Raw genomic sequence first — 12,156 nt, 5'->3', positions numbered from 1 at the left:
CTGTACTCTGTCAACTACTCTGAGCCACCCCACTCTTAACTGGTGAGTAGCGGTGAGGTGAGTCTGATAGGGAAGTCTAAGCAGGACCCTAATTAGTTTATTTTGGGCTGTTTGTAGTTTAGTTTTCAGGGCTTGTGGGGCGTCACAATACCATACGTGGACTCCGTAGTCAAAGAGGGGCTGGATTATTGCACCAGCTATGGTCTTCAGTGTGTTGGAATTGACCATCGGGGCGATCCTCTGTAGGAAACGAGTTCGTTGGTTGATTTTATTTATTACTTTAGAAGTCATCTTTTCACTGGAAAGATTAGCTTCAAGGATACATCCTAAGTAAGAGATTTCGTTTTTTCGTGTTATGACCTTGTCACCCACTTTGATTGTGAAGTTATCAACTTTTTTGAGGTTATGATTTGATCCAAAGAGGATGGACTCTGTTTTACCCAGGTGAATTGATAATTTGTTGTCGTTAAGCCATGTGCAGATCTTACTTAGTTCAGAGTTAAGTGTCTTCTCAACCTGCAAGTGGTCCTTGCCCGAGACTAGGAGAGCCGAGTCATCCGCGAACAGGAACAGGTTGCAGTCACAAGCAGATGCCATGTCGTTCACGTATATTAGGAACAACAGAGGTCCCAGTATGCTACCTTGAGGAACACCACAGTTTACCGGGAGGGGGGGGGACAGGGTACCGTTAATCTCCACCACCTGTTCCCTCCCCACCAGGTAAGACTGCATCCACCTCACTGCTGCGCTGTCAAGACCGATGGTAGAATTGATTACTATTGCTGTGTTGATATGTACACTTTTGTTTGGCACTGCTTTGTTAAGTTGTGCTTTGAGTATTGCTTTTCATGTGTGACGTGACACTTATGTGTGTTGAATGTTTCTTGAGGCATGTTTTCACTACAGTTCCGGAATTTTTCCTGCAAAATAATTAGCATAATCATTTTCAACTTGCCGGGAGTTTTGTTTTTTGGGTGTTTTCACATGAGCAAAAATGCTGGCATCGCCATAAAATACATCGTTTTCACTACTAAACCGTCACGGAATGAAAATCCGTGTTGCCAGACTTTGCGAGAGAAATAAGCAACCAGGTGTACGAAAATAAGCCCCAAAAAGTGATATTATCTAGGCCACAAAAGCAATTTAAAACTATAAGCATCGCCACATCAGCTACTTGACAATTACCGATCTAAAAGATCACAACAAATAAAAAGCAGCCAGAAACGATCAATACATAGGCCTACAAGCAACTTTACGGAAATCAAGACCATAGTCGCTTATAATTAGCAAACATGGCAACCAGTGCTTACCACACCGTCTGCGTCTGGACGCTTGATCGCTTGCTAAAGCAGCAGCGAGTCACGTCTGTTCGTCTCTCCTTTTCTCTCTCACCAATGGATTTAACAAGTTACGCTCTTTGAGTTGGTAGCTTCCAACTTTCATCACAGCATAGGCCAAATGAGCGCATTGTGTCTCACTCAGACAAAAAATAGGCTATAGCACCGTAAAAAAAGTTGGTAAAGATTCCAGCTTTTATCACATTACGAGCGCATCGCGCTCCTGTCTCCAGAGCGGACTTGTATCAAAACCCACACAGCTTAATTACAAATAGGCTATAGAATAATTTTGAACCATGCATTGATCTAGCATTACGCTTGCATTTCTCGAGTCTGTCTTCTGTGTTTGGCTGGCTTACATAACATTCGAATGCAATATGGATTCTGAAGCTTTCAATCCCAATTACAATGCTTTAACTGTTAATATTGGCTCCTTGCGTGCACCTGCTTGTCCGAAAAAAGTAAAAATCACGGTATGCCGCTTTCACTGTGGGGATATTTCTATTCTGCCGGGACTTTAGGCAAAAATTACTAGGTATTTTCCCGTCACGTTTGGGACACCAAAACTCACGGAAGACAAAATAAGTGGCCGTTTTCACATGGCGTGAATTTCAAAATTGCCGTCATTTTGGAAAAAACTTCCAGAAGTTTGACTCAGTGAAAACGGGGCTTTGGACACTTTGTGTATATATTCTTCTTTTATTGTGACAGCTTTTTGACACTTTATTTATATTCTTCTTTTATTGTGCCTTGCTTTTTGGAGCGGTGAAAGCGCTCCCAATAGACAGGTATGTCCGTGGGTATGTCCGTGGGTGGGTGGGTGGGTGGCTGGGTGGCTGGCTGGCCGTGTCAGTAGCCTGGCAATACCTTGAGTGGCCACACACAACACACTAGTTAAAGGAGGGGCGCTGTTTTGTGCAGGCCAGGCACACTCACCACTCACTCACAGGCACAGTTTACTCACTCACTCACTCACATAGGGTACAGCTGCTCAAATTCACCGCTCCACTTCGAACCGAGGTTTGATTTTTTTGACAGTACACAACAATACTTTTTTTTACTTCCTTGTAACTTGTAACCTTAAACTGCTGTGCTGCCTCTGGGCAACTGATTTCCCCTGTGGGATAATAAAGGTATATCTATCTATCTATCTACCTCATCAAAGATCAAACCCTGGATATCCATACATGGAGACGACTGAATCTTAAGCCCATATCTGGGAATGCCCATACAATAGAATCCCTTTTATGCCATCAATACCAGTAAGACTCCCTAATCGGGAGATAAGCGACTGTCACGTCTCATACACAAACTTTAGATGGCAATCGTAGCCAATCAGGAGGGAATATGGGAAATGGTACAGATCCATATTGATGACATGACTTTAGAGATACTGTGTAGCGCTTTGCGTGATTTTAGGCCAAAATCTGTTGGAGCAGTGTCAAAAAATGTGTTTTGCAAAAATCGGCCTGATGGTGGTGCTAGAAGAGAGTCATGTGAGAAATCAGGGGCGGAGGTTGTGATTTGCCATCCAAGGAGTGTATGTGCAAAGTTTGGTGTGGATAGGGGCAACGGTGCCGGAGATAAGAGTAGGGGCAAAAGTGTGACGTTACGTTACGGACAGATGGACAGCCGGTGGAGCTTTTCATAGTAACTTGCGACCTGACGGTCGTTATTAAGTCCATATCTGGGAATGCCCATATATGGACATATTGTGTCAGTTTAACCAGTGTGTTACCGTGACACAAGTCACACTTGAAAATGTATTACGTCCTTGTCACTTTTATGCCCATATATGGAGATCCCTGCCCTCTACATCTGATTCCCAGATGATGCCCTGTTGGGGCAACCATACTAATAGAATCCCTTTTATGCCATCAATATTATGCCCATATCTGGGAATGGACATATTGTGTCAGTTTAACCAGTCCAACTTAAACAACCAACCGCAACTCGAATCACACTTGCAAATGAATTCCGTCCCGTGCAAATTCCGTCCTGCACACCCCCTTTAGGGCGAGGTCACCTTTCACCCCCGTCTTACTGGTAAGAATGTCTGTGGCTCTGTCTCAAAAGGCAGTTCTGAAACCTGCCTATCAGTCACGTACGTGATGGATGGGGGAAGGCAGGTACGTGCTCAGCTAGATCCCAGAGGAGCTTGAGCCATTGCCCTCAAAGTCAAATGTGTCATTTTTTTCTACCGGGTGTTAATTGTATTATTTCCTTTCTTTATTAGTTATTGAAATTCTATCAGACATAAAGCGGGGCATGCATGGCGGTATATCCCTGGGAAAAATACACCTCATCAACTTTGATTGATTGATTGATCCACAGATGGGAAAAGGAGGGGCCAAGGACAGAGCCCAGGGGGACCCCGTTCAACAAAGTGTATACACGTATATACGCAGCATTTAAGTCGTATTGAATGTTGCATATTGCGATTTGAATTTGGACAGCGCTCGCTGCTGAGTGCTTGCAGAGAAAAGCTGACAGCTGACAAAGTGTGTCACAGGACCTGCAAAAAATGATTAGCCCCGGGCCTGCAGGGGTGAACGTGTTGTAGACGGAGTGAGCTCAGCTGACGTGCACTCATTCAGCTCACCCTCTGGGTTCTGAAGGAGAGAGAAGTCGAGGATCCATCCAAACCAAACTAGGTCAGCACCAAAGTACAGCTGTAGTTATGTAGTGTAATATCCACCAACAGGTGGGGTAACCTTGTGTTGAAAGCAGTGGTGGAAAAATACTATATAGTATCTAAGTCAGGGGTCTTCAACAGGGTTAGAGTTACTACAGGGGGGCCACCAAATCCTTGTGTGATAGGATAATTATTTTAAATTAACAACTTGAACCCTCGCATCCCTATTCCGCAGAGAACCTTAGCTAAAAATAGCAGATTTACAAGCTCTCAACGCCTCACTCTGCGAGGCGTTGAGAGCTTGTAGATCGGCTATTTTCGGCAAATAGGTTTGGTGTAGAGTTAAAAAAAAAGAGCAGACCAAGTACATAGTGAAAGGTCAAGTTTACAAAATATCGACGATTTAAGTGGTTAGATACACATTAACATGAATCCAACATAGACTGATGACAGTGCTGTAAAACAAGTCTATGAATCTATGAAATCGATGAAAATCTGCATCACACATTTATACAATATGTAGAGGGGGTCCCTGCTTCATCTCTCTCTCTCAGCTAAGAGGTCCTTGGCCTGAAAACGTTGAAGACCCCTGCTATAAGTAAAAGTCGGGTATTCAAAATTTACTTGAGTAAAGGTACAAATGTATTGGTGTCAAAATGTACTTATTATGCAGAAAGTTTTCAAATGTACTGTTTATCTACAGTACAAGCTCAAACCCACAAGCTTAAACCCTACGTACGTGTGTACACTTGTACTTAAGTACGGTACTTGAGTAAATGTATTTTACACCACTGGTTGAAAGCTCATGAAAACTTGATTTGTTAGCCAATATCTAAGTGCTTGGCTCAGCTAGAGAGACTGGCGAGAGTCAATCAGCCTTGGTCGCTGAAACTGGGCGGAAACAATTTGGAGATTTAAAAATAACAATAACTGCATTGCAGTACCAACACACATACTTTAGGCAGTTTAGGGCGGTGGATTCATATTTGGGATGGTGTCAGGATTGGTTTTCCAAAGCAGCGGCTTAGCGTTGGATCTCTCCACTATTCTAGCAACTATTTAGATTTAGATGTCACCAGATACATCAGTGTGTATAGGCAGGGATCTCTTAATGTCTGGGCTACACAAGACTAAACTAGAAATCAAATAATAGCATGGCATGAGTTTTACTGCCCTCTAGGTGTTTGAATAGAAGAGCAAGCAAGGTGTCAGTAGGCTAGTATAAAAGTCTGGGTTTCCGAGGCTAGTAGGCTAGTGTCAGGTACATGCACTGCCCTACAAAGTGTGGTAATTATGCAAAGTAAAGAAATATGTGATTCAAGTGTTTCAACTGGCCAGACAAATGGGTTATCAGCATTATGTGTGATGTTGCACTGCAATGTATTAATGAGTGATATTTCAACAATTGTACATTTTGGATGTTCAAGGTTTAACCTTAGCGGCTGATTTGACCTTTGATCCAAATAAATATCTCAGTTTTGATCAGAAATAGCGGCTGATTTGACCTTTGATCCAAATATATAACTCAGTTCTGATCAGAAATGTGTAGTTACTCTGCTATCCTGCCTTGTGGAGCAGCACAACCCGCCCAGCCCTATAACACTGTATACACAGTATGCAAACTGAAACGGATCAAAGAGCTGTGCTTTTTCTTTTTTACCCTCTCAAAGATGTTTTCCGGGTCCGTTTGGGTCTGCCTCCCTTTCAGTGTCTCTTTGTTGTTTTGCTCTCTGACTTTTTATACCTCTCTGTTCTTCTCTTCCTGCGTCACTCTTTTTTTCTTTCACTTTACTCGCTTTTGTCCAACCTCCCTTCCTTTCCCGTCTCCCTCTAGCTCTGTCTCATCTTTTCTCCCCTCCCTTTCATTCTCTCTTTGTTGCCTCTCTCCATGTCTTTTAATCGCTCTGTACAGTACCTTCCTTCCTCTTTGTTGTTCTTTCAGTCTCTGTCTGCCCCCCCCCTCTCTCTCGCTCTCTCTTTCTGAATATGCCTCACGTGCACCAATTAAACCTTGAAATGATTCCCTCCTTTAAACTTTGAAACCACTACTAAGTCAACATTCCAAATCACACAATACTCCTCTTTTCTTTGCCCACGCATGCACGAGCTTGTCAGGACCAATTTGGCCAGGGGCTAAGAAACAACCCAATGGACAACTTAAAAAGCATTTTGTTATTTCCATAATAATTATCATAGACTAATAGCGTTCTTGCCGTGTGATTGTAACCTTTTGGGAACACGCCACAAAGAGCGCCTCCAACGTTTAATTCCCGCTAATCGGTACATTCTGCTATCTCATTATTCATACTGACCCTCAAGTCACGAACAGCACCTGAAGTCGATAATTCATTTTCTGAAAACATCGCCTCCCCCCACCACACGCGTACACACGCGCACGCACGCACACATATATAATTGGTGCTGTCCTACTGCAGTCCAGACTTGTGTGTGTAGGCAGTCTCCGGCTAAGCTCTATTTGCCCTCATTGTGTGTGTGTTTCTGTAGGCACACGTGTATGACTGTCAAAGTCATATACACATGCACACATGCACTGCATACGCACATTGAATTAACCACTTTAAACCCAGTCTAGTTCCCTCCACATTATGGTGGAACATTCGGTGAAAATAGCCTCTAATACATTAAATGTCTGAGAAGTACTAAAACGAGAGAGAGAGAGAGAGAGAGAGAGAGATTTGGAGATGGAGATGATGAAAGTGCTAAGAAAGGGCTTTACCATACCCCTTCATCCAACCTAAACAACATGCCTTCATCAACACACATGCGTACACACACACACACGCAGCAGAGATGGGCAGTATTTGAAATACATGTATTTGAAATACGGATTTGAAATCCTTTTTAGTATTTTGAAATACTATTTTGAAACACTTTCTTGTATTTGAAATACATATTTCAAAACACAAAAAAGTATTTCAAATGCGTATTTCAAATACATATATTTCAAATACTGCCCATCTCTGCGCACACGCACAATGCAAGCGCACACGTGCGCCTCCATCATAATGGACTCTGCTGGCTAAAGTCGTGGCGCCAAGTTCAGCGAGGGCACTCTGCCACACCGCAACCCCTTCACGAGAAGAAGGCAGACCTGTACATCAAGTTTGACATTCAGTTCCCTATAGCCGCAATCGCATCAGGCCTGAGAAACTGACACAGAGGGGGAGGGACTTGATGCCCTCGCCGGCAGACACAGCCATCGGCAGCCCCGCGACACCGAGGAGGTTCACCGGGAGGACAACGAAATAAGCCCAGGGGGAGGGGGAGGGGGGGATACAATGACAGCTCAGATAAAGAGGGGGGGGCGTCATGGATGCACAGTGCAGCGTACACACCAGTAGTCATTAATACAGACACACCCCACCCCCCCATATTTCCATCCGTCCTATACTGTACCTCCGGTCTTCCATCTCTCTTGTCTTTGACGGGAAATCCAGAGGATAGCACTTGAAAGCATTGAGTTGAATCACTTATTTTCCAAAATATATTGTCGCTGATCTTTTTGACGGACAACGGCGGATTGTGCTCCTCCGTTTGCGCACTCGTGTTTGTGAATAATTTTGCGCCAAATGACTCGTAATTTAATAGATGGAATAGAATTGTAGCCATTATATTATATTTATATATATATACTTTATATACTGTATGTGGCAGAGTGCCTCAGCCTGATGGCCTCAAAAGTTTAGTATCTCCCCCAGTCCATAGGGATATCCCTTTCGTCTAGTGGTTAACAATATCAGACTTCCATGTGGGAGACTTGGGTTCGAAACCCGGACGTTACACACATACAGTAGGTGAAAGTCGTCCTCTGCATTTACCCATCCTATAACAACTATAGGAGCAGTGAGCGGCCATTGGATTGCACGGCGCTCGGGGAGCAATTAGGGCAGTGGTGGGCAACTTTGATGATGGAGAGGGCCACTATATTTTCACACTCACTCCAGAGGGCCACATTGCATATACAGTCAAAAATAGCAAACATAGACAATCTACAAGCTCAAAACGCATCACACTGCGATGCGCTTTGAGCTTGTAGATCGGCTATTTTTGCAATTTTTTTGATTGGAATGCTTTTTTTTGCTAATTGTATTTGCATTTATATGTTCTTATGCTAACTTTATGAACTTAAATACAAATACATTGGAAATAAAAAAGATTAGTACTAGTCATTAAGCTACTACTGTAAACTGAAATAATTAAAGCGGGTCATGTTTGCATGTCTGGAATTGTATCAGCTGAAATCAATAATATATCAGTATTCCGATATTAACCTGCGGGTCACCAGTTGCCCATGTATGAATTAGGGGTTAAGGGCTCAGGGACACACATCAACATTGATTGCTGGTCTAACCTGGAATCGTACCTGGAACAACCAGGGGTTCTGGCTCCCCAGGCGGGCTCACTAACCACTCAGCTATGAACCTAACCTTGTATTTAAACTGTGTTCACTGCAGGGGCCGGGGACCTGACAGGCGATCCGTTCGGCTACGTGACAGGGGTCCTGGCTGTGATCATACACGCCTCCTACCTGGTGCTGATCCAGAAGACCAGCACGGACAGCGAACACGGGCCGCTCACCGCACAGTACGCCATCGCTATCATGGCCTCACCGGTAACTAATACTAACCTGTCTGTGGTATGCGTGTGCGGGCACGGTGGTGCAGTTAGTAGTGCTGTCGCCTCACAGCTAGAAGGTCCTGGGTTTGATTCCTGCCGGGGACGCTGTGGGCGCTTAGGTCATCAGTGTCCATACTCTAGGTGGGGTTGGCAAAAGGGCCTTTCTGTGTGGAGTTTGCATGTTCTCCCCATGTCTCCTAGGGTATACCCTCACAAAAAGCATGCAGTAATAATCCTGGTCTCTGTAATGCCTCCCCCTGGCCAGCCGGGGCGCCTGATGGAAGGGAAAGGAACTGGTTGGAATAACGTGTTCCTTCCACACCCTACGTCCAACCAGGGAAATCCCCCCTGTCAGGTGAAAAGAAGCAACTTGGACTCCTCAAGCATAGAGGGATGCATTAGGTCAGTCCGTTGCTCTCCCCAGGTTGGTAGAGGGAGTGTAAATACAAATACAAATGAACGGTTTTGGACATACAAGGTTTCCACCCGACAACGACGATATGCTATAAATATAAGGTGCTGGGAGTGAAAATTATAATGTAGGGGTGCCTCGGATTGAAAAAAAATATTCATGGGGTGCCCTGAGACAAAAAAGTTTGGGAACCCCTGCTCTAGATGCTCACATTCTCTGAAAGGGGTTGATAAAAACACCTCTCCTCTCCTCTCTCCACCAGGTCCTCCTGGCGTGCTCCTTCGTCTCCATGGACGCCATCCACATGTGGACGTACCCGGGCTGGAAGGACCCGCACATCTCCTGCATCTTCTGGCTGTGCGTGGCCATCGGCTGCGCCATGAACTTCACCACGCTGCACTGCACCTACATCAACTCGGCCGTCACCACCAGCTTCGTGGGCGTGGTCAAGAGCATCGCCACCATCACCGTGGGCATGCTGTGCTTCGTCGACGTGGTGCCCACGCGGCTCTTCATCGCCGGCGTGGTGGTCAACACGGTGGGCTCGGTCACCTACTGCGTGGTCAAGTACTTTGAGACCAAGCGGAAGCTCTCCTACCAGGACCTGGAGGAAGATGGCAGCAAGGACGGGCCGCTGGCGGGCCTGCCGTACAACGAGAAGCCACCGCTGGACGACGCCGGGGTGCGTGATGGAAAATAATAATACATTAACACATGGGATGCCATCATAGGGTTAATGGAACTCACCGAGGCGTGTGCATGCGCGTTGTGCATGCATACATCGGCGACGGTGATGGCCACGCATCATAACGTTAACGTGGTATTGTATAATCCAATTCAGTGTTTGGTCGCTAGCAGCTAGCAGCGCCCGTTCACATAACATGGGAGCAGAATGACGCTCTGTTTCCCAGAGCTCTGCGCACGTCATGCGCGTCACCAGCGCGCGTCATCAGCGAGCGCCGCTGAGGCTTATGGGTAATGTAGTGTTTTTGCTAATCTGGCGATAAAATAGTAATATTGATTATTATTTATTGGTAGAAACGCCAGGAATGCCATTTTGATATAAAGACGTTTCCAGACTAATTGTGTGCCTATTTAGGCATTTTATGTGTTAATGTTCCACAGGGATGAAGGTTGTAGGGATGGGACGATACGCGATATTATCGTTTATCGTGATAAAAAAAACACTCACGATAAATGTATCGTGGAGATTTAATTTATCGTGGTATCGTCCTCCGTCATGCACTGGGATCAATTCACATTTTATTTGCCGAGCTGCGTACCACTTAAACCCTCTATAATTGGTAAAAGGTACTTATAATATACGTACTTGATACAGTCTTTTTTCACTCTATCAAATGTCTTTGCCAAAAAATAGCCAATCTACAAGCTCACAACGCGTCACTTGTGAACTTGTAGATCGGCTATTTTTTGGCAAATGTTCCGCCCCAGGATAATGGATTTTGATTCTCGCGATAATATCATAAATCGCGATTTCTTTTGTCACAATAATCATGATATGGCATTTTCATATCGTCCCATCCCTAGAAGGTTGACAATTTATTGAAGATTCCAGCAGAGAGAAACAGCATTCACAGCATCAGAGCTGTGCCCTGCCAGCCAGAGCTTGTCATTTGGGACACCTCTTATACACATCGATGCTCTCCCTAAATGGAGATCGAATAGAACCATGCTATACTAAGTACCATACAGTATATAATAAGACTGACTGGTTAAGTTAGCAATGACCATGTAGTCTCACTTTAGGACAGATTACTGTATGCTGATTGCTGACACAGAGTAGAAGTAGAAGTCACAGACCGTGGAGGATGTCAGCTGTTGGATTGACAGCTAAATTAGCGTGATATTTGCTTTAATCTAAGTTCTACAAAGTTGAATATAAGTAGGATAAATACACATTTGACAGTCTATGAACTTTTCTACCACAGGTGGGCGGGGGTGTTGTGGTTCCCGACGGCGTGGTGGGATCCCAGTCCCAGTGGCCGGTCGCCGACGGAGACGAAGCGCTGCTCATAAGCAAAGGAGACGGCGAGCCGGAGGCCAGCTTGGCTAACGGCGACGCCTGGCCGTCGGAGGACGTCGTCGCCGGAGGAGGCGGCAAGCGGAGCGGCGTGATGTCGGAACAGGACGTTGTGGAGATGCAGAGGGAGCACCTCCAGAGCGGGACCGCCGCGGCCGCCACCACCACCGGAGGCGTCACCGCTCCTCAGGCCGCGTCGCTCAGCGGCGTGCTGAGGTCCGTCAGGCACCTGCAGTTCATGAAGAAAGACACGCTGCTCGATAACATGGAGGAGCAGCAGCCCAGCCCCTAAGGTGGGGGCGGGGGGCGACCGACCGGGAGACTATAGGGAAGACACTAGAGACTAGGAGTAGGACGGGCCGGTCAAAAGGACAAGAGCCTATTAGAATGACACGAGAGAGTGAACGGAACACACAGGAAACCCCTGAGGAGAGGAGAGGGGCGCAATAAAAAGGACAAAGCACCTGGATTGCAGAGAAACATTTTTTGTCTAAAGCCTCGTGTCCACTGGGCACGTCCCTTTTAGCTAGCGGCGCTAAACAGATGCTTATAGGAAGTGCTGGTCACGGTCATGCTGTTGCTATGCAAGGGCAGATATAGAGATTTTTAGACCAATTTCAAACTGTCATTGTGCCCCCCCCCCCTTACCCACACTCCACAAATATTATTATTTTGTTCTTGAATTAAATAATAATTGTTGTGTTGTGTTGTGTTGCGTGTCATGCATTTCCCCCGTGAGCTTGTGTGTTGAGCACTTGCGTCGTTGTGCGTCGCCCCCCCGAGGCTGAGCTCAGGCCAACAACAGTGCTGTTATGTTGACGACTGCCACTAAGCAGTTTGTGGTACATGAACTCTCTGTTCTGTTATGTGTCGCACATAGTTGCTGTGATAAACAAAACGAATCAGACTTCCAGCTTGCGTGTTGTTTACAAAAGAATGACGCCGACTGGGACGGCAGACCCTTTCCCGCTTTGCTTTGCCGAGTTGACCGCCAGTGCCGTGGACTCACTGGCAGCATGCAGGTCTTTGTGTCCTCTTTACTACATAAGCTTCATAATATGACCCCCAGGAAACATGATATGTGCAGAATCTG

The 12,156-nt window shown here is 45.6% G+C and overlaps 1 protein-coding gene across 1 annotated transcript in view; it reads left to right on the top strand.

Annotated features, from left to right (window-relative positions):
- The window catches only part of slc35d3 (solute carrier family 35 member D3), a gene marked incomplete at both ends in the record, with an annotated part of 15,289 nt that extends 3,934 nt beyond the window's left edge, over nt 1-11,355 (top strand). Inside the window, 3 exons of the mRNA XM_080744806.1 lie at nt 8,448-8,605; nt 9,285-9,704; nt 10,972-11,355. Of these exons, the coding sequence (XP_080600932.1) occupies nt 8,448-8,605; nt 9,285-9,704; nt 10,972-11,355 (962 nt within the window). The remainder of the gene's footprint in view (nt 1-8,447; nt 8,606-9,284; nt 9,705-10,971) is intronic.
- Between the last annotated feature and the right edge of the window lie 801 nt (nt 11,356-12,156).

This window comes from Nannobrachium achirus (assembly GCF_963921795.1).
Source record: "Nannobrachium achirus genome assembly, chromosome: 16".
NCBI lineage: Eukaryota > Metazoa > Chordata > Actinopteri > Myctophiformes > Myctophidae > Nannobrachium > Nannobrachium achirus.
The sequence above is the reverse complement of the archived record's forward strand: the minus strand, read 5'-3'. Positions and strand labels throughout refer to the sequence as shown.